The sequence below is a fragment of the Onychomys torridus genome, chromosome 13 (assembly GCF_903995425.1).
Source record: "Onychomys torridus chromosome 13, mOncTor1.1, whole genome shotgun sequence".
In the NCBI taxonomy this organism is placed as follows: Eukaryota; Metazoa; Chordata; class Mammalia; order Rodentia; family Cricetidae; genus Onychomys; species Onychomys torridus.
This window is the reverse complement of record NC_050455.1, coordinates 59,609,233-59,633,542: the sequence shown is the minus strand read 5'-3', so window position 1 is coordinate 59,633,542 and position 24,310 is coordinate 59,609,233. Positions and strand designations below refer to the sequence as shown.

At 37.5% G+C, this 24,310-nt stretch overlaps 1 protein-coding gene across 2 annotated transcripts in view; it reads left to right on the top strand.

Moving 5' to 3' along the window:
* Positions 1-24,310, top strand: part of Dcc (DCC netrin 1 receptor) — a 1,150,309-nt gene that overhangs the window by 1,103,654 nt on the left and 22,345 nt on the right. For both annotated transcript variants that reach the window (XM_036204806.1, XM_036204805.1), the window contains exon 27: positions 4,122-4,334. In XM_036204806.1, coding sequence (XP_036060699.1) covers positions 4,122-4,334 — 213 coding nt within the window. The remainder of the gene's footprint in view (positions 1-4,121; positions 4,335-24,310) is intronic.

Here is a 24,310-nt window from a genome sequence, read left to right as displayed (position 1 = left end):
CTGTGAGGAAAGGGATGTACACTAGAAACATTTGCATTCCACACGTTTCCTGAACAATGGAGAAATAACCCCACCTGTGTAACTACAGCTCCACTCTTCTCATAACCCACAAAAAAGTTGCTGCCCCAGGCGATCAGAACTGTTGTTCTTTGACAATCTTCCAAACATGTAGTCTTGGAACTTCATTTCTGCAAACTATAGCAAAGCAATGTCTCACTTTTCTCATCCATTAAACAAGTCATGGAAGAGGAGTTTAAGAGGGTCCCATTCTATCATTACCATAGTGCTTCTCAGATTTACCCATGCTGTTCTTTCTGATCCATTTCTCCCACAAACTGGAAATTGCCAAATGGAATTAGTCCCAGATAAAATCAGGAGCACAATGGAAGAATTCATTTATTATTATGGGGGTGTCTGTCCTTTGAAAAGCCCAGGCTATGAGGAACCAGGTTACTGAGGGATAGTTCATAATGTTGTTCTTCTAAGATTAATGAACAACCTAGAGGAGATGTTCGTGTCTCAAGGTCTGCTTCATGCTGTTGGTGGGTTGTATTTCTATCAACCACAGCAATTTTCAAATAGAAGAAAAATCCTCATTTCCATTTTTTGCAGTATTTCTGCCAGTTATTCTGTAGCAAGTATTTTGTATGTTGACATTAATTATTATAAAGTACCTTGAGATCTGACTCCACTGTGTAATTGTATGCTATTTGTACAATGAATTCTGACTATTTCATCATTTGAAAATGAGTGCCTTGCCGACATCCATTTGCTCCTCACTCCACTTTGAATTGCAGGGAGGCTGTATTCTGTGGGTGAAAGGAGCTTGTCTTTGCTTTCAGAGCTCTTCGTACAGATAAATGCCATGTCACTGAGCCAATTTATTTCACATAGGTGTCCTGGAGCTGGTGTCTGAACTGGCCAAACAGGCACATTGAAGATGCAGCATTTCTCTGTTAGAGCGATTGCTATGCTGTTTATTTGAGGATTTTTGCTGCTTTAAATGTCAGCCAACTCTGAAAGCATTCCATTAAAATACAAGAATTATGAATTACCTATAAAACCCTCTTGCACTGGATTGGTTTTAAACAAAACAAAATTTGTCTCTTACGGATTGCATTCTATTAATTTCCAAGCATAGAGCTTCTTACTCATACCTCAGGTTTGACATTGTGGTCTTATGTGTTATTAAAGATGTACAAGACAAAGGGTATGGTCCACTTAGTTAGGGTCACATCATGTGATCCCAGTGGGAATCTTTCCAGACAGCCGGAAGGCTAGAGATACAGAACTTGGAATAAAGAGAATTTTAGTTTTCATTATAGCAAGTGAAAAGAAATGGCATGAGAAGAATGTGGCCCAGAATGTCCTCTACAAATAAAGTGAGGACTCGACTGCTCCATGGTATGGTTGAAAGGAAGGTTTTTATTGTAGCTATGAGGGAGAGTACAGCCAGAACCATCTACAAGAGTCCGAAGCAGAGAGAAGACTGCTGCATGGCCAGCAGAATGGGTGGAGTCATGAGAACAGGGGCAGGGAGAGAGTAAGGGAGGAGAACCAACAGAAGAGTGCATCCATAAAGTGCCAGGGTTATTGAGAACTGTGGGAAGGGAAGCCCATAAACTAGGGAAGCTTAGGGTAGAGGGTGGGATGAGAGAGAGAAAGTAGGGGGAAACCGCAGGGACTGGCTGAGCCTGGAGGCCAGCATGTACTTTGATATGTTAGTAGGCACCTCAGTTAGCCATTTGTCCCATGTTTATTTTAGACCTTACACTCAATACTTGAGTTAAATAATTACAATCCATATGTGCACATGTCATACAAAGGTTTTGTCATAATGAGAGATTGAATTTCAAGGCATTAAAGAAAGATGTCTATAAATTTTATTAAGCTCAAGATTATAATAATATTGTATCATGAACTTTTCATGCCCAAAATACAAGAGAAAAAAAAAAAGACTGAAGGAATGAAAGAGAAATAAAAGTAAAGTAGACATTTAAAACATTCTGTCATTTCTTCAATGCTGCGGGACTTCTAGGAACAAGATAAGGATTAGTTGTAGTACATCTTCCATGGAGAGAATTACCTAAAGCAAATTCCTAAGAAAAGAATGTGAAATCTCTTTCCCTATACTCATTAATTGGTATTACAGTATGGCCCCATTACTAAGAATCAGTCAGTGTAAATAAAAAGGGATCAGAGAGAATCAACCTCAGGAACCCCATTTGTGAGACTCACAGTTCACACAGGACCAGAGACTGTCAGTCAAATGAAAGGCAATATTCCCAAGAATTCCCATCGCTATGAAGTCATAAACTGCTTGGATTGAATAACTTTCTCCATCTTGCAAATCATCCCTGAAGACAATTTTGAAAGAGCCTGGAGTGTGGTAGTCATTTCTTGCAATCTAGCAGTTAATGAATTCCTTTGGGACCTGTGGTGTGAAGGACATGCATGCAAACAAGGGAATCTACCTTCTTCAAAGGACCAGGTGTGAGGGTACAATTCAGCCACTATGCTGAAGCTAAAGAACAAAAGTGCCCAGGTGTAGAAATAAATTATTCAATCTGTGTTTTGAAAATCAGCCTTTGGTCACATTCTTCTTCAGAGTAAGTGGAAGTCCAAAGTTAAAACCTAATATTTCCTAATTCTATAAAATTAAACATTCAACCATCCTGGAGCAGAATCTGATCAAATACAAAGACATTCCTCTCCCCATGTGATCATGCAAGCATTTTAGTTTCTTGTGAGACCCACGTGGAATATTCATAGTTAGCTGTCTTATTTATGGTTCCTTGTTTGAAGACTAACAAAATCCCTGTCTGATTTTGAGCTCTCCCTGCTATCATTTCCTTAGCCAACTGTGCATCCTCTGTCTCCACCTCCAAAGGGTGCTCTCTCATCCAAGGGAACTTTGACCCCATCTGAACCAAAAAGGATGAATAGAAAAACATCTGCAAGATCCGTCACTACTGCACATCTTTCATAAGATACCTTAATCTTTTTCTCTTTCATGTCTACTCCTTCAGCATCACCAACTTCTTTTCCAACTCCTCTGCCTTTTGCCCATAGTGAGCTTCTCAGGGTCATCTCAAAATTATCTCCTCAACTTATTATCTTGAAATAATTCTGTGTTTTGAAATTATCCTTCCAAAGTGATATTATCGCACCAATGATTATTTTTCCCATTTTACCTAAAACAATTTTCCTAAGAAATAAATAACTAAAAATACTTTCATACAGTCAACAGCACTTGCACCTACTAGGCAGCTCTTTTCATCTGTAGTTTAGCTTAGACCGTCTGGTTTTGAATATGAATGAACATATAAAGCTGAGTCACCCTGTCTTTAGCAACTGAAAAAGCCTTGAAATATTTTAGTTTCACTCAGCTGTGTTCCCCAGGGGAAAAGGTGCAATCAAATATACAAAGCTGTCCAGATACCCCAAGGCTGTCGTCACAAATGACTATGTGAGACCTCTTCAACTACAGTAATCTGCCTGAAAATTACAAGGTTTGCTACCAAAGAGGGAAAAATCATAATTCTGTATTTAGGCAACTTCCTCTAGTGGAGTCGTGTCTCATATAACTTTTAGCTCAATGTGCTTCTGTTTTGTTATGGGAGATAATGATAGTGGCTACTATTGTATCATTTTTTCCGCAATGCCTCTGAGCACCCTGTAACTATCATTTGTTTGACAATTGACAAGGCATGTTTAAATAGCGGGAAAGTGGCATATTGGCTGGTAGATACTAATGCAGCTATAACCAAGTTTGGTATGTTGAATTTCACTGACATTACTGCTTAGAAAAGGAGAAATAACTCTTTTTTTCCCTTGCTCCATCACTTATGATTACAAGGTTCAGACAGTTCATGCACTATAGTTAGTGTGAATATATTGTATCACTGTATCTGTAAGACACACCCAATTCTATTGTACCTGTTCCTGCCATTGAAAAGTGATGAGCTGGTTGTTTTGCAAACCTACAAAAAAGCTGAAGAATAAGAATGTCCATAATAGGGAGAAGAGATTAGCAGATACCAGCTTTTCTTCCTGACACTTGGAAATGTGGGGGAAATAAACTTGATCTTGAATAACACCTGGATTTATCTCCACTACAGCTGTGAGTGAAGGACCAACCACCCAACAACAGCCCATGCTGCCCCCAGCTCAGCCTGAACATCCCAGCAGCGAGGAAGCACCCAGCAGAACTATCCCCACAGCCTGTGTCCGACCAACTCATCCACTCCGCAGCTTTGCCAACCCTTTGCTACCTCCACCAATGAGTGCAATAGAACCAAAAGTCCCTTACACACCACTTTTGTCTCAGTCAGGTAAGTAGCCATGCCACTTATCAAGGCACTGTTATCATCAATGATAGCTCTACTTAAGTGCAGAGGGGACCTTGAGAAGGCCCAGATATCATGTATTTCATTGTGGATTGCCTGCCCACTGTGGTCATGTTTGATACTGATCATTAAAAAGCAACCAGGGAACAGACAGATAGTTTAGGCAACTTATTTCAGTCTTTATGTCTGGTAAGTAATACATCTTCACCTACTCCTTTTAACACCAGAAAACATAGATTCTAAAATTTGAGGATGTCTGTGCCTCTCAGTTTATATCCAACTATTTAATGACAAAAACATATATAAGAAGAATTCTATCAAATATTCCAAAATTATGAAAAGAAAAGATGAAGTATCCTAAATAGTTATGTGTTTGGTACTGTATCTCTATATGTCATCTTCATCCACATTTTAATAAGGAAAACAAAGTAGTTCAATATTATATACCAACTATGACCAATTGTACAACAGCATAAAACTAAACTGCAATAGCATGTTTTATCGTTTTCTTGGCTTGTACCAGTTGTGAATGCTATCTTTCCATCACTCAACATAACAGAAAAGGTTTATGTGGGCCCTTGATTTGAAGGTTCCAGTTTGTGGTTTATTAAGCCTGGGATAAGGTAACATATCATGGTAGGAACATGAGGCAGAATAAACAACTCATCTCATTCCTAGGAAGCCAAAGAGGGGGAGAAGGAAGAGACTAGGGTCTTCTAGTTCCCTTTGAGTGTATGCCCCCAATAACCTAAGGACCCCCACTGGACACCACCTCTTAGAGTTCTGTCACTACCAAAGAGCACCAAGCACCACCATTCAAATCTAAACTATGGCAGAAGAAAAGGTTTTTTTCTAAGTAATGGATTTTTTTAAAGAGCAAAAATGCCAAAAATAATTTTTGAATGCTATTTATTTTAATTGAAAGAAAAAACTCTATGTAGAAGTGACATTTGATTCAGGTCATGGAATGTAGAGATCCTGCTGCAACCTGGAGCACTGGGATATCAAAATTATCAACAAGAATGTTTGTTTTGGGTGAGACAGATAGAGGAGAGAGCTGACATTTCTTATCAGGCATTATTTTCTCCTCATTAAAATATTACCAAGGCTAACTGAAGTAGTAGATTCTGACACAATGGAGCATAAGTGATTGCAGTGTGTCCTTAGGAATCAGTTGCTTGTACTGTCCCTGACCGTATTCCATCCAATAACGAACATGTCTGCGGGGTTGCTGACTGGTGGAAGCCATATAAGGGAGGCTTCATTAGATCTCTATTGTCCTCTAGGAGCCTTCTAATGTTTGACCATTGCTCCCATTCTGTTTTAACTCTTTGTCAGAAACTGTCTTTTCTTTCATATTTTCTGGCTCTTCTGACTTGAGTTCTTGGTTTGATTTTTTTTTCATAATTTGCCTCTAAACACTATCCTCTCTTTATGCTTTTGTGAGATGTACTCTCCCATCACTTTGGAATTATTAAATGCCATTCCCTTTTATATTTCTCCTTCATTGTCTGCCTGTGATTCCTGTGCATTTCATAATGCCTCACCTCATGGTTTTCAAATAAGTCTCCCTACATTGCTCCTGACACATGGTAGATAGTATGCTTTTTAAAAGGGTTGCTGTTTACTTATTCTAATAGAAAAAGAAAATTAGCAGACTGACAAATGTATTAGTAGTGACATTAACTACATGCTTCTTAGCCCAAAAGATGAAATACTTAGCGCTTTCAACAAATTTTAATTCCAAGAAAATCATTACTTTAGTCAAACTGATTGATGAAGTAAAGTCATGCTGTTGTCAGCTTGGAAAAGAAAATACCTCAAATAATTTTGCTGTGGATTTCACAATAAAAGACTGTGTAATTAGTAATGAATTTGTCTTTACTTACTGCACATAATTACTTTAGAATATGGTAATGGGAGGCATTGCTCTAATTTTTAAAGATTATGCTAAATGAGAAGTTCCTCTGCTTTGAAAGCTTTGTGATTAGCATCAGTGAAGGAGCTCTTCCCCTCAATAGGATTTCTGCCTGTGGTTTTTCATGAGCAGTGTTAAGGGTCCCAGCCTCAATTTGCCTCCCACTGAGATGTGCAGAGCTGTGCTTGCAACAGCTTTACATATGAAGAATAAGGCAATCCATATCATGGAGTAACAATCTCCCTGGAATCCCAGAGCGTTTTGCAGTATTGCTGGGGTAGGTGGTAATTAGAGAGGCATTCTGTTGTCAGAATGACTGGAATTTTACCTACCTGCAAGCATAGATTCATTCCTTCATTTCCCCCTCCCCCTGCCACCCGTTGAGTTAGTGATTTAGCTTAGTAGACTCCAGAGTCTTTATGGTGTTTTGCGAAATTTCGTCTTCATCTTGTGATAAAATGATTCTGCACCGGAGTTTCATATCATGGGGGTGAATAACTGCACTGGCTTTACAAATTCTACAGAGCAGCCACTGTACCTTCAAAATCATAGATGTGGATATATTAGCGATTTGACTTAGTCCCCTCTCAGGTTAGATAGAGAATCTTTGATGTAGTGTTAGGCTTATTGCATTATAAACTAGACATAAATTATAAAGAAAGCCAAGATAGGATGTCGTGTGTGTGTGTGTGTGTGTGTGTGTGTGTGTGTGTGTGTGTGTGCCTGTGTGCGTATCGCGTGTGTGTGTGTGTGTGTGTGTGTGTGTGTGGTGTGTTTTATGTACTCTTGTGTGGTTTCCCTCCTGAAGTTCTTCTTAGCAGTAAATGGACCAGCAGTACTTTAAATGAGTTTGGAACAGGAGCCCATTTGTCCTGTCGAACTATCTTCTACAGGCAAAGAGCATGTCACTTCTCAAATACTGATGTTTACAATGTTGCACCATTATAACATGAGCCTCCTAAGCTGCTCTTGCATCTTTGTAAAACAAAAAGAATCCTATAACTCTTTCACCTATATATCTATATTAAGGTCCAGTGCATCCTGATATTTTCAATCTTTGAGTGATCAATACATCAGTGGACATGACAAAACCAGAAATCACTTCATTGTATAGCAAAATTGAGTTTGATTTTCCCCTTGCACATTGTGGCATGTGTTTCAATTTGTCTGTGGACTGAGAACAAGGTGTAAGTATGTATGGATGACAGTAGACAGAAAAGGCATGTAATTTATATTTTATGACTGCTTGGGAAGTCATGCATTCCCTTTGTAACACCATCTTTTTGTCAGGCCTCATTTCAGTAAATATGCTATCAAACAAGGTAGCCATCAAAGAGCTTTCTATAAATTACTACAATTGATTCCAACACCCTACTCTCAGACTACCACTGAGAATGTTAATTAAAGATGTCACCTGTGTGTTCCATTCTGCTAGAATCAGTTACAGGCAGAGGTTGTGGGAGATCAAATGTCCTTTAACAGATATCATAAAGCCATTGCTGTTAGGGTCAGTCACAGAAAATAAATAACTCCTACAACTGATGGGGATGTGTTGACTTGGTGTTATTGGAGCCAACACCAGCACCAACTGTAGGGAGGAGAAATACACCACCTCCTATTAAATACATCTCCTTTCATGTTAAATCTCATCTGTTCTTTTCAAAGCATCATAAGATCTTCCTGTTCTCATTTGTAATAGATTGAGTTTTACAGATGAGATTTGATCTGTTATAATCTAATCATCCCAAATTATATTTTAGTAAAATGTAATGAGACAACTTTGCTTAGCCATAGCTAATATTTTTTTATCCTGTAACCTACCTGATGTTTATTATGGAAAACCACTAATTTCCTATAAAATGGTCTTCTGACATGTAAATAGGAAAGAGGTCTGTTAACTGTCTTAAACGCAGGAATATCAGTTCCAGAGGAGATTTAATGGCAAGCCAAATGACTGATACCTCATATACTGGTGATAAAATGGAGACCTCCTCCACTTTGCTGTGGGATCCAGGGATTAAAACTCAGGTCACCAGCCTTGCACAGAGCTCCCACAGCAACCCCTCTTGCCAGCTCTGGAGTAACTTTTTAGCACCCATGTTGGTATTAGATAGAAGAAGGAAGTTATAACACTAATACAATACTAACTTCCCAAATAACTCTGAAACCACAGCCATCTGTCAGAACTTCACCCGTTCCAAATGCCAGTCATCCTTTGCAGTAAGGCAGGAAGCCAGCCCCTCGCATCTGTTGCTGTCAGCACTGCTGATGGCCAGAGCTTTAAAGTCCAACAAGAAAAATTGAGATTTCCAGAAGGAAGAGAAGAATGGAAAGTGAAGTTAAGACATGGGGACATTATACATACTATGGGTGAGAAAGTAGGACAGCAGACCGACACAGCAGTGCATGATGAGCAAAGCTGTGCAGGATTACAAAAATTATTTGGCAAGGAAAAGGACAGGGTAACTGAGTCAAACTTTGAGTCCCTTTGATCAAATTTTCTCAATTAAAAAAGAAGGGAAATATTTTTATCAATAATATTACATGTAAACCTGAAGTAAATGGTCCACATTCTATGATTAAAGTACAAAGTTAAAATATCAAAATGCGATCTAAATAATAAGAGACAATTAAAGAGGTCCGTGTTCAAAACGTGGTTGATTTCATGAGGAAGATAACTTAACATGTGTTAGTTAGGAGGGTCGTCCTTGGATTTCATTGAAGACTTCATAGCTTCTTTGGTGACAGAGAATGGTGGAAATAAAGAAAGTGCAGCCATTATCTTCAAGGTAAATGATCCTTCTGCAGATCTAATGAACTTGGTAGGTCACATACTTAAGTTCTGATGAAAACATTGCATTATTCTTTATAAAATACCTTGAAAATCAAAATATTTTTTTTTAAAAATCAGTATACGGAAAATGGATAAACTTTAAATATTATAATCATTTGTAATTCATAAAGGTCATCACTAATAAATTCACATTTAACCAAGAAGCCACTATAATCAACCACCAGTGGAGTGGAACACCCTGTAACCTTTCCAGAATACTCCGTCATTATTCTTGGGATCTTCATCCAAACCCTTACATGCAATGAATATTCAATTGCCTGTTTAGTTTGTTAGACTAAAATATTAAGGATGCCCAGAATTTGAATATAGTTCATCAATTTCAATCCAATTATTAAGATAAAGCAATCTGAGAGTTAATAGAATGATTAGATTTTTTTTTTAATGATAAAGGCACATAAAAAGAAAGCTTAAGGGAGCAGGAGATCCCAGCTGGATCAAGAACAGAAAGGGAGAACAAAGAATAACAGACCATGATAAATGAAGACCACATGAGAACAGGAATAGGCAGAGTGCTGGAGAGGTCCCCAGAAATCCACAATGATACATCCACTGTAGACTGCTAGCAATGGTTGAGAGAAAGCCTGATCTGACTTAGTCTGGTGATCAGATGGCCAAACACCCTAACAGTCATGCTGGAACTCTCATCCAATAACTAATGGAAGTGGATACAGAGATCCTTGGCCAGGCCCCAGGTGGAGCTCCAGGAGTCCAATTGTCGAGAAAGAGGAGGGACTGTAAGAGCGTGAATTGTTGAGACCAAGATTGGAAAAGCACAGGGACAAATAGCCAAACAAATGGAAGCACGTGAATTATGAACCAAAGGCTGTGGAGCACCCAGCTGGATCAGGCCCTCTGGATAAGTGAGACAATTGAATAGCTTGAACTGTTGGGAGGCATCCAGGCTGTGGGACCGGGACCTGTCCTTAGTGCATGAGCTGGCTGTTTGGAACCTTGGGCTTACACAGGGACACTTTGCTCACAGCCTGGAAGGAGGGGACTGGACCTGCCTGTACTGAATCCAGGAGGTTTAAATGAATCTCCAGGGGAGTCTTGGCCCTGGAGAAGATGGGAATGGAGGGGAGGGGCTGGGGGAAAGGTGGGGGCGGGGATGGGAGCGGGGAGGACATGGGAACCCATAGCTGATGTGTAAAATTAAAACACAAATATAATAAATAACAAAAAAATGAAGCAATTTCCAAATTTGTGACTGTTTGGTCATAAAATGAAAAATCATCCAAACTATAAGTTATGTCCTATGCTACAAGCACCTCAAATCTTCATACAGATTGGAAACAACAATTTGAAGCCACATAGCCTAAAACTTCTGGTCACTAGTTTAGTTTCATGAAAATAAATAGATGTATCATGGTCCCTGTGTAGTGCAATGCAGGGGAGCAGAGTCCACCGTGTTGAAACATGAGAATGTGCCAAGGCATGGCAACTGGTGAACTCTGTGGTGCCTGCTGAAGTATTCACATTTCTCCTCTGACTCATACTTTACTCTTATGTGAGATCAGATAATAGTCTTTAAGAATAGAACGTATGAAATTCTACAGGCTTAGGTTCTACAGAAATAAAATTTATCATTCTCCTTGGATTCCTTTTCCTTTGTTTTGGGAAAGAGTAAAAGTATGGGAAAGGTTTTAATTTGATTAAGTTTCCAAAAGTTAGAGATTGAGAAGCTAGCTCATCAGTTCAGAGCACTTGCTGCTCACAATTACACAAACTCCAATCCCAAGGAATCCAGCGTCCACTTCTTACCTCTATTGGCACTTGTAAATGTGGTATTCACTCACACAGATATAACACACACACACACACACACACACACACACACACACAGAGAGAGAGAGAGAGAGAGAGAGAGAGACAGAGACAGAGACAGAGACAGAGAGAGACAGAGAGACAGAGAGACAGGGAGAGACAGAGAGAGAGAAACTTAAAATCAATCATAAATCCTTTAAAAGAATTCTAAGCATCACTGTCTGCAATCACAGTTATATAAGGAGTTGAAAGTTTTTTTTTTTTAAATTTCATTAATTCATATTAGATTCCAGAACTTTCTTTGAAAGTATGGGAAACTTTGAGAAATGTTTTCACATTAGCCTCCTATTAATGGGCTGTTGAATACATGTTGTGAAAAAACTAACTACGAAAATAAATAAAATGGCTCTGTGTTGAGATAAATTGAACTTAACTCCAAGTAAACTGTAAAGATAAGGCCTAGAGTATAGTAAAAAATAGTGACAGATCCAATGATAATTTATAGCATTTTTCTAGCTGGCAGGACCGTGTAGACAATGTATTACATTGTAGACATCTTGTGAATTTGTGTACATTGACTTTCAACTTACACATCCAGAAGGACTGATGTTCTTGTTACCAGAATCTCATTCAATGGAATGCCAAGGCTTTCGGAGGACAATGCCTTTATCTTTTGTAGTAAAGAGGATTCTAACATTTGTGTGTGTGTGTGTGTGTGTGTGTGTGTGTGTGTGTGTGTGTGTGTGTGAACCATCATGATAAGCAAACCACTGATTTCAAATGAGAGGCATATTACAACATGATTGTACATGCCAGATTACAGAAATAATGAGATTGGAATGACTACCCTTTTCAATGTCTTTTTCAAATTGCTGTCTTAAATATCTTTCTTTCACACCTCTGATTCATTTACTTCAGAAGTTGTATGCACCTTTATATTTATACAATCAGCAAGTCATAACTTCCTAATAAGGCAAGCATTTTTCAAAGCACAATAATGTGCTAACCAAGTATGCTTTGAAATCAAGGGTTTCAGGCTTAACCCTGAGTTCCCCTCATTGTTGCACTTAAAATTATACTTTGTGTTGGTTTTATCTTCTGCTGTGCTCTAGAGTTGGTTTCACAGCAGACACAAGCTGTGCTATGGAAACAAGACTAAGCCAACACCTTCTTTGGTGTAGTAAACACAGCAGGACAGTGTGGCCACCTGAAGAATGAGGGGAGTTGATCTATTCTCTCAAGTCTCTTATCCTTAATGAGCAAAGTTTAAATAAAAGCACTCACTGGCAAAAACAAAACAAACCAAAGCCCTGCACTGAGGTCTAGTGCCACCACTGACTGCCTAGGTCTTTGAATGTGTCATTGAACTCCTTTGTGCTTCAGTTCCCCACTATATAAAATAAAATCTAACCTGGAAAGGCATTATTGCACATCTTTAGGGAACTAAAATATATAAACATGAATTATGTTTACAAAATGATAGTATTTAATTTAGGAACTTCTGATCTAGTATTACATGGAGGCTCTATCACTTTCAACACTGGCCTCCTTTACATTTTCAACACCTACAGAAAGAGAGTCACATGAAAGGGAGGCATAAAATAGTATTTTAATAACTTGCTACCTAGTCAAACATGATGTAATTTGTGAAATGCCATATCTTTCACATATATTTTCAGGATATAATAGTCATAAATGACATGGATCACCAAATGGAACACAAAATAGTGAATGGAATACAGTCTTCTGCACATGGTTGCTTGGCTTTACAGTGATGCAAGGTCTCATCCATTGGAGCAGGACTTAGTGTCAAACCATAACTCCATCCAACAGCTAGGAAATTAGCTTCTATTGCAACAGAATAGGTTCCAATAAGGCCTTATCTCCTGCACTGTGGCAAATCTGATGGGTACATGTCTGCCTTCCTGGCTTTGTAAGCATTGCATCTCCCTAAAATGGTCCTATAGGGAACCAATCTAATGTATTTAATGTTACTAGAATCTCTCAATCCCAGATCAAACTTTTATCTTAGCTCTTCCTCTGCAGTAAAAATAGTAAGGCAGAGAGGTTAAAGAAGGGAGGAACAGAAGTCAACAATTGAGAAATAGAACAAAAAGGTTGTTTTACATTGAACATGTATAAAATATTAACTAGACATTTGTCTTCTAATTTTCAAAAACATAATCTGTTACTATGATATTAGAAGATTCATGATTTGACACACAATTTTAATTCTATTCATTATAGATATTTTTCTGTAGCAATGAATCTCAAATTTCATGTGTTGGAGAATCACTGGCAAATCTTCAAATACAGGTTCCAATTTAGTGGCTCTGGAGAAGAATCCAACATTTTGAGGTTCTAAAGGGATTCTAGGTGATGTGACAGCTGCCCCTCTGTAGTCTACACTTTGAAGCAGCTTTATTTTAGAACAGACCATATGCTTTTAACCTGAGGTTTGTGGAAGAATTAGTATGCTTAGCAACTCACTTGAAATTAAATTTACTTTTGTTCTATCCTTATTTCTCTCTCTCCTCTCTCCCTCTCTCCTCTCTGTCTCTCTGTCTCTCTGTCTCTCTGTCTCTCTCTCTCTCTCTCTCTCTCTCTCTCTCTCTTTCTCTCTTTCTCTCCTGTGTGTGTATCTATGCACACACATGTGTTTGCACCCACAGGTTCATAGATATATAAATTTCTACTTAATAGTTTTCTTAGAATATCACATTGTTCATTACATGCAACAGTTTAGGGATCACTTACCCTTTCTTGTTCATCACTACCCTATTTAATCTCAGTTGTATAATATCATCACCAGGGTCTGTAGCTTGAGTTTTCTTCAGTCCCGCCCAGGCCCACAGCTGCTCAGACCCAAATAAACACACAGATGCTTATATTAAAAGTGTTTGGCCTAATGGCTCAGGCTTCTTGCTAGCTAAATCTTACACTTAAATTAACCCATAATTCTTATTTATATCTAGCCACAAGGCTTGGTACCTTTTCCAGTTCTGCCTTCACATCTTGCTTTCTCTGTGTCTGGCTGGTGACTCCTGACTCAGCCTTCCTATCCCCAGAATTCTCCTCTCTGCTTATCCTGCCTATACTATACTTCCTGCCTGGCTACTGGCCAATCAGCTTTTTATTTATCAATCAAATCAGAGCAACACATTCACAGCATACAGAGCAATATCCACAGCAAGGGTCTGTTTTTCTTTGCTGTGGTTTTGTAACTATTTATGTTTATTTAAGTTTGCTTTTAAGGCTTGTTCAAATACTCTTACAACTACGATACCTTTCCATAGCCTAGGGTCAAGAGCTGAGCACTTTTCCCTCTGCTCGAAAGATATTATGCAAAATTAAAGCTTTCATATTCCATAGAAACATAAAAAAAATCCAGTGCCTCATGAAAGCATTAGTTTGTTTAATATACATAAATATGCTTAAGAAGTTCTAGTTCTGAAAGTGTCTAACTGAAAACTGATCATTAAGATTTAAACCTTTCTACAGGAAGATGAACTACTCTGGGAATCTGGGAAGTTCCTTGTCATTTTGGAGGTGACCATAAGGTCTCCTAGATTTTCCATGTTCCCATGGTACAGTGAAGAGCACCTCACACAAGACCAACTGATTTACATGCACAGTGACTCAAGGTTCAATAAAAATTTCCAGTTTATTCAGTATCATACCTGGTGAATATCATATATAATCTGTAAATTAACTTAGATTTTTTTTTTCTGATGATAATGAGAGTAAGTAAACCTATAAAGAATGATAATAAAAAATCACAGCAAACAGGAGGTAATTAAAAATAATGTTTATGTGAGTAATAAGGAAGTTAAATTACATAATTTCCCTTAAGATATTATCATAATTAATTATTGAATAGAGAATACATCTAAAAAGTAAATATGTGTTCAAGAAGGCTCCTGATAAAAAGAGGTCAAGAGAAAGATCTTTTTTTTTTAATACTGTTCCTCTAATGACTGCTTAAGATAGAAAATTTTTTCTTCCTTCTTTTCTTCTTGCTCTCTTCCCCATTCCTCCTCTGCCATCCAGATGTCACATTAGGAACACCCTTTACCTGCTTCGAGATCCTGAGTTCATAAAGCAGTGGGTTCTGCACTCAAAGCAGCTGAAAATAAGGAAGCATGTGTACGTAAAAACTCCAGACCAGAGAGAAGCAGTAGTAAGCCATGGGAACTGTAGCTTGAAAATGCTAAAAAGGGAATTTTTGTGAACTCTCTTCATGACTTTAATATCTAGGAATTATGTATAAAGGAGCAGCTGTGAGTGCTGGGACTCATATGATTATAGATAGGATTCATTTCAGGGAATCTGACTCATGTCAGTCAGAGATCATGACCACTGCTCAGACAGTATCCCTACCAATCCTTCCTCCTCCACCTGCAAGTGGCAAACAGTGAATATCAGCTCCAATCCTTCCTTGCCTCAAAGCTCAGATTTTAATGCTTCATTTATTTTGTCTGTAGTATCATCCTAAAGAAACATTTTATTCCCTATGGAACATCTTATAAAACTGACATTTAAGACTGTAGAAACACATAGTCTCAATATTGTTTAATAATATAACAATGTGTAAAATGTACTAAGTCCCACAAGATACTAATATAAAAATGTTCATGGACTCCAACAATGTCAATGGGATCTGCAGACTTTCTTACTGATAATTGCCATTATGGAACACATAGCTGTAAGTTTGTGTTCTTATTCACTCACCAGAGAAGCATAAATGAAAAATACTTCTCCCAGTGCATTCATGAGGAAACACTGGCTCAAAAAAGATTTAAGAAGTATATTCAATGTCACACAGTATGTAACTGTCAGAACAGGGGTCTGAACCCAAGAATATCTTAAGCAAAAGTCTGTTTTCTGCATCATTGTGTTATAATATATAGAAATAGAAGGTCAAGAAATAGTAGGTAGCAAACTCACATGTCATGAATATATATTCAAGATTTATTACATATATGTAAATGTATAAATGTGTATATATAGTTCCCCAAATAGTCTAACGTTTTGTTTGTAATGTGTCTGATAATCCACAATATTCTAGCTTCTGCTTTCTTAGTACAAAGTCAACAACCAAACTTCCTTAAATTTTGCTCAGTTTTTGTTTGATGACAAATTGTTCACATATTCATTGGGCTTTACTTTTAGAAACTTCTATTTGTGGTTTTCTTTTCCAACATGTACAGATTGTGTTTTCTTATTTGAATGTTAAACTATGTAGATGTAAAAACAAATCTAAAGATAGATTAATTCATTTCTAAACCCAGAATTGGCTTCTATTCTGTATAAAGATGAAATATTTGAGAATTCTAAGTGGGAAGATATGCTGAATAGTGAAGAGTTTACTAAGCATCATATAGAGACATACTGTCCTTATTAGTAACTCCCTATGTGGAGATTTTAACAGGTCTTTTCTTTGACTGCTACTAAAATGATGGGTCGAAATTTTTTCTTTGACAATTACTTGCAATCCAAACAAGAAAGAATAAAATCTCAATTAGCCAGACTCTTTAGAGATTCCCATCTGAGTAAATTACATCTCTGATAGCTCAGGACAAAATAGAAATCATTTTGTAAGCTATGAATGCTTATTCATAATTAATTCTCTATTAGCTATACATACCAGGAAGCTTGCCCCTTGACACTTGCCATCCACGCCTTTATATTGCAGAGCAACTGTAAAGTAAGCCAGGCCATTCTGCCTGATGGGCACCTAGAGCTCTGAGAGCATAAACTGTCACCTCTGAGGTCACAGTCACCAAACAGCAGTGGCAAACCCTAATCTCATTCTGCATGATGTCAGTGTGAATCCCTAGCCTCAGAATGCTGTAGAGTCACAAAACTGTATCAGGAAGGTCCAGCAATGGCATTTCAAAGTTTATGGGTAAAATCATCTAACTTCAGAATGTGAGTCCCAGGGTAATAGTAAGTTTATATGCTGGAAAATGCAGAGTATAATATATAACAACTGAGCTGTTATTAAGGAAGGTCAAATAGTAAACCAAGAATGATATAGAAAATATGCCATGCATTTGAAGGGCAGAGAGAGAATAAGAGACATTTGAAAGAGCTGCTTTTCAGAAGCAGAAGCAGTTGAGTAAGTCAATAAATGAGGAGGATGACTCCCAAGTGACCGCTCTTTTAACCCTATGTCTTCAGGGATCTTTTAAACACATAGAAAGAAGGAAGTACTGGGAAAGGTTGCCCTGTGAGAAGAAAGAAATTTGAGGGTGAAGAGGTTATATGAGCATCCAGAAGGAAATGGTCTGTGTATAGGACGAGATGTAGCAGGCATGGGGCAGTCACGACTGAAGTGGTAACACAGTGAACCATCTTCAGAAAGTGAGAATTTCAGCATAAAGTAACTAAATAAGATGCCAACTCCAAGGAAAAGAATCTGTAGGAAAAAGCAAAGTTTCAAAAGAGATTTAGTACAAATCTCCATTTTTGTGGTAGAACAAAAATAAGTCCTTGAGATAAAACTATAATTTTCCAGAAACCAAGACAGAGAAGTGTTTCAAGAAAACAACTGTTATAAATATAGTAGTTCCTTCAAGCAAAGATACTGTCATTTGGAGATTTCTTACAAACTTAATTATAAAAACATCTACCCAAACTAAAGTTGATGAAGAGTCACAGGGGAATCTGATAAATGGTAAGCTAATTCAAAATTAAACATTTAAAAATGAGTTTGAATGCAGGTAGATAAAGCTATTCCTTGAAGCCATACTTGATTACAGGAAAATACCAGCATCTTAGGTGAAATACCTTCCTATGAGCTTTTCTTTGGAAAGCATCTGAGGCTCTCAAAACAATTCAGAAAATTGCCACTTCTCTTTACTAGATGCTAGGACTCTGTTGCCAAAGTACTACATGCTCTGACCAGAAGTTATGCAGCATTCATCAGGAACTAAGCTGGAAGCATCTTTCCTAATGGCCAGTCCTCATAGTATCAGAAAGTGTTATGCAAGCTGCTGGAGAAGACAAGTAGTCAACAGTCACCCTTGGACTCTGAACATTCACAATTGATCTGATAGGCACCACGTGCACTGTTGCAATAGTAGCCAGTAAAAGTATAATGATAACCAATCACATTATAATTGAATTGGATGTTCATTCCTATACCAGAAATTCATATCTGGTACTGTAGATTTTGTTATTGATATCTCCATGGCTGGGGAAACCATAGGTGCTTTTCATAGCACCTATGGGTCCTATTACAGTTGTTTTGTTAAACAGACATGACGTGTCTACCAAATTACCTTCCAAATTACTACAGAAGTTAGTGTCATTGTCAGCTTTGATCAGATGAAATTTTATTTTGCAGTTGCCATAGGTAACTGCAAAAATTTGTCACTGATCAAAGTTGTGGGAACAAATGACCATTATTAATGAGATCTCTATATCATTCCCTTCAAGCACAGAAGAAGGTGCGGAAAGAATGTAAGAGCTAGAGGATAAGATGGAGTACTGTAGAATGTGGTCTTCTAAGACTAACATAGCTATTGCACTCTTGAAATCACATCAGTGATTTAGGCCTTTCCATATCCTCTCATTAATTAGGAAGGGACTTCATGGGCTCTACCCAACTCTGAGGAGTTCTTGGAAGTTAATGATTGCTAAGGGAGGAGGAAGCATGTTCTGATAATTGGGTCACACACATACACACACAGGCAAAAAATATAAAAGTGTAGAAGACAAGCTAGTTAGGAAGGTAACTGACTGGAGACAAGAAAACAAAGTGCATTTATGTACATGTATGAAAATGTCATAATGCTTCACTATGTATAATTAATATATGCTAATGAAACATAAAGCAAATTTGAAAATATATGAAATGCTCATAAAAATATACAATGAACACCAATGTCCTTATAACTTTAATACTAGCCATTAAAGTATCATTTTTTCTTTTTATATATAAGCATATGAGGTTAGTATGCATTGCATGTACACATTTAAATATGTGTGGATACATATGCAGGTGATATTACATGTATATATGTGTGAGTGCACCTGTGAAGGTCCAATGTTGTAGTCACAAATATTCCTCAATCATGTCTTAAACCCTTTTTATTTTGAGGTAGGGTCGTTAGGTGGAAATCAGAGCTCACCAATATGGCTAGTCTCTCTAGCCAGCTTGCTTGTGATCACCTGATCCACCTGGAAATACAGACAAGTCACTTTGTCCATCCAACATAGATATAGATTCTGGACATCTATATCTATATATGACATATGAATTTCAGTCCTCTTGTTTGTATGGCAAGTGTTTTAAGAACTGAGCCATCTCCCACCCCTAGACATTTTATAATATGTAAACTTCACTACTTCTTAGCATTTAAAGTTGCAAATTCACTTCACCCTTTGAACAGTTTTGCAAGCATATATGATGCTATTGCCCCTGGAATGTACACTGACTTAATTCATCAGTTTTAGGAGGGAAGTAAAATCCTTAACAACTTCACAAAACTCAATAGACAGAGACCATTATAGAAAACCAATCAAAATGTAGAGCTGTGGATCCCAATCCCAATTGATACATCTACAAAACAACTCCTGAACCTAAAACTTGTGGAACATGGTGGAAGGTGGAAATATTATAATAGCTAGAGAATCAGAGAGTTTTATGTAAGACTGTGTTTCCTAGTAATTTTAGAAGCTACACCCATAAAGTTTCAGAAACATTATTGCATAAGTACGAACTGAACAAGGACAATAATAAATGTGAACCCGGGGAAGTCCATGATGTTTCAACCCTACACAAAGAACTACAGGCAACTAAGGGATGCTGAGAATGAAGGAAACAGTCTTCTTCAGGGAGGAGAACACCAATTGGTTGCCCAATCCAAATGGTCAGCCCTGAAAACACACATATAAATAACATTATATAGACCAAGCAGGTTACATTTAGGAATATATATGTATATAAACATATATGTTCCTATAATAACTATTAATTTTTTAAAAAGCCATAAATTTTAAATAGAGTAAGAAGGGGTATACATGAAAGTTTGGAGGGAAGAAAGAGAAAATGGAGAGGATGTGATTATATTATAACCTCAAAAAAATAAAAGAAATTAAACTAAAGATATGTTGTTGTATGAAGTAATCTGACTTCAAAAATGCTGTGATTCCGAGAACTAAGGAAAGATCATACAATCATGTTCTATGAAGAAATTTAAAGGGATGGTACTTACTATACTGTACATTTATAAGGATATTTTGACATATGTGTATATATATATATATATATATATATATATATATATATATGTGTGTGTGTGTGTGTGTGTGTGTGTGTGTGTGTGTGTGTGGGTGTGTGTGTGTGTGTGTGTGTACTCATATATACACATATACTCCAATAGTCTAGGAAGAGCAAAAGCCAAGTGGCTGGAGAGTTATAACATGAAAGTGTAGACCATCCATCCCAAAGGTAATAGTTATTCAATCTTGATAAAAGCAAAGCTTATACCAGCTATTTTGTACAATGATCATTGGGGTTCAAAGTATTGTAATTTTTTACTTTTATACTGAGAATATTTTTAAAATATATAACTAAACATTATTGATGAATAGAGGCTCAATGAGATGAGAATTTTAGTCTCCTCTGAAAATAATATGTATGCTGTGCTTCAGTCAATCAAAGAAATGCACATATAAAAATTAGTTGCAACTGAGTTAAGGTGGTAATACCACGGTATGATATTGGAGTGACATTCTAAACATAGTTGTGATACATACCCATTAGTAAGTATGTGCTTGTCTCTGCATGCACATGTGTTCTTTGCTGACTTCCATTAAACAACAGAACAAATTAAAATCAATTCTTTCTCAATATTGAGGAATCAAGATTTTGTAAGTCAGGAGTTTACAACAAAACCCAGGCCTTATGGTCATCTGTTTTCCTTTAGAAATGAAAGTAGTTTCAGTGTACACACAATAATGTGAATTTTGAAAGTTAAATTTATTATCTTAAACTGCATATGAAATGTTTAAATATAGTGTGTACTATTATGGATGTTAGTATTGCAATTACATTTATATGCAGTATCCAATTAATAAAGTTGTAGAAAGCTGAAATATGGATGTCTATGTGGTTCTGGATTTTAAAATACTTTATTAAATAATATTGATACCATTACAGTGCTATTTATGAATTGAGGATATGATATCTCCTCTGAAGTTTCACTAGAATATGGATAAAAATTAGATTATTAAAGAAAGATGTTTCATTAAGAATAAAATTAACAATTTTCCTAACAGAAGCACAAAATAAATAATCAGAATGGCTATAAATTATTAAATAAAGTTTTTGCTTCTTGTTGCAAATAGGTTAAACATTAGAAAAAAAAATCAAATAATTTAGTTGAGCAGAAGAAAGAAATGTCCCTATCATACCACATGATTCAGAACATTTCTTCAACTCACTGAAGTAAATCTTGAGGTGACATTGTTGAACAGGGTACACCCCCAGGGAGTCACAGCAGACCCCTTAAAGAAAATAATGGACAGACTGTGACGTGATCATCTTCATACCCGACTACTGATCATGTGCCCTCAAAAACACCACTGTAAGACTGTGAGTTTCTATAGTTATTTTAATTCAGTGATACTTGTGACCTTGAACTGGAAACCTCAGAAAAGTATCAGGGAACTGCTCAGGTAAATCCATTTCTCAAGATCTTTGCTGATTTCTTTGAGATGTATTCTATGAAACCTCTCAATGAAGAAGCAAGGATAGGTGCTGGTATGAAAATTCTGTAGCCTCATCAGTTTCTTTTTGCCTTTGTCCACCTCTATTTTATTGCCGGGAAGTCTTCCATCAAAGCCCAGGGGTGACCCTGCTCCCAGTGAGTTAGATACTTGGCAAATCCCAAGTATGCAGCCGCATTACACTGGGATCTGTCCTTGAGAGCTTCCTCCCCACCTCTTCTTAGTCATTATTTCCCAGTGTAAACTTAATGCAAGGGCTGTTTAATGAGCCTAGCTCCTTTCAAATCTTTAAAATTCTCATAAGCTTTTCTCTTATCCATTACAAAATGCAAAATAAACACTTTTCATATATAGGATCCCTACACTTCAAAGTCACCTGGGACCATACTTAGACTGATGTTTCCAGTTAAATTGGCCACTTCCTTTCCTCTGCTATTTTGGAAACCCCTGTTTTATTTTGTCTTGTTTTGTTTTGTTTTTTTCAGTTACTATTAAATGGCCTCTGATTTGCCTAGTAAATTTGGTACTTAGATTCCAATATGCAAAGGTGGGAAGTTAAACCATAGACTAACCATGAAAGTGTATGTTTTCATTAAGACTACTAGATGTTTTATTAGATGCTTACTGTAACCACAGGAGAATAATTAAATTACTTATTGGATTATGAGTTCGCTGTTCAGCCAGAGGGAAAGGGAGCTAGAAAATAAAACATTACCACCATATGTGAGAGCTGCTTTAGGAAGCATAGCATCCCTTAAATAGGCAGATGAAATGTCAACAAAACACCTCTCTGTTGCTAATATTACTTTTCCATCAATTACCATTAAAACTCCAACAAGTCAAGGCAGTTAGAAAGCCATGATTGATTTGTCATTGGTTACATTATTGGGTAATTTTTCTGTCATGGGGAAGAATATTAGGCTCTTGGTTTTTGCATTTTTAGTGTGTAGAAAGGGAGTAGGAAATCATGTGGGTGTGTAGTCAGACATTTTTCTCCTGCCCGCCAGTTCTCAAGTAACTACTCAGAGGCTTGGTACTTCTAAATGTTTGGCCAAGAGCTCAGGCTTATTGCTAACTGCTCTTAGATTTTAAGTTAACCCATATTCCTTATTTATGCTCAGCCACTTGGTGGTACCTTTATTAGCATAGCATGTTCATCTCTTTCTCCTTCTCCTTCTGGCTGGTGACTCCTCTGACTCTGCCCTTCCTCCTCCAAGAGTCCCCTGTGTCTGACTGCCCTGCCTATACCTTCTGCCTGGCTACTGGCCTGTCAACGTTTTATTAACCAATGAACGTAATACATACTCACAGTGTACAAGAGGTTTTATTCCACAGACAAGGTTTTAGGAATGAGGAGAAGCTCATGAAAGAGAAAAAATGATACAATTAAAGGAAAGTATGTGGAGACATTTTTTCATATACATTTTTCAAACTAAGACAAGCACACAAATACTGTATTTTACTTAGCTTTTAGAATTTTTTATTTCTCTGATGTGTAATGTTATGTATGTATTGTTTCCTCTATTAGAAGGGAACAAATTTAGCAAGAATAAAGAAAGAAAAGGGGGAGTTTGCTGGATGTCAGTGGTAGAGCACCATTCTATTATGTGCTGGGTCTTGGGTCACGTTCCCAGGGACAGAAGACAGAGGAGAACAGAAATCCTTAGTATTTATTGCTGTTCTTTCTTCTTTTTTAAATTTTATAATTTAATTTTACATATCAGCCACAGATTCCCCTACCCTCCCTCCTCCTGCCCACCCCCGCCCACCCCCCCATGCCCATCTCCTCCAGGCCAAGGACTCCCCTGGGGATTCCGCTCAGCCTGGTAGATTCAGTTGAGGCAGGTCCAGTCCCCTCCTCCCTTCACCCAGGCTGAGCACAATGTCCCTGCATAGGCCCCAGTTTCCAAACAGCAGGCTCATGCACTAAGGACAGGTCCTGGTCCCACTGCCTGGGGGCCTCCCAAACAGTTCAAGCTAATCGACTGTCTCACTTATCCAGAGGGCCTGATCCATTTGGGGGATCCTCATATAGCTTATAAACACCTTCGGCAAAGTAGCAGGACACAAGATTAACTCAAAAAAATCAGTAGTCCTCCTATATACAATTGACAAACAGGCTGAGAAGGAAATCAGAGATATGTCATCCTTTACAATAGCCACAAATGATATAAAATACCCTGGGGTAACTACCTAAGCAAGTGAAGGACCTATATGACAAGAACTTTAAGTCTCTGAAAAAAGAAATTGAAGAAGATGTTAGAAAATGGAAAGATCTCCCATGCTCATGGATAGGCAGGATTAACATAGTAAAAATAGCAATCTTACCAAAAGCAATCTACAGATTGAATGCAATCCCCATCAAAATTCCAACACAATTCTTTACAGACCTGGAAAGAACAATACTCAACTTCATATGGAAAAACAAAAAACCCAGGATGGCCAAAAGAATGCTGTACAATAGAACAACCTTTGGAGGCATCACAATCCCTGACCTCAAGCTACAGAGCTACAGTAATAAAAACAGTTTGGTACTGGATACTAGATGATGTTCTTTCTTCTGACGCTGCCCCTGTGAATTGCTAACAGCATGTTGATGTCTTTTCTGATGCTGCATTCTTACCCTCTCTTTCATAGACCAAAGATTGCCTGGTTTGTTTACTCTGAATCTTGGCTGCATATCTT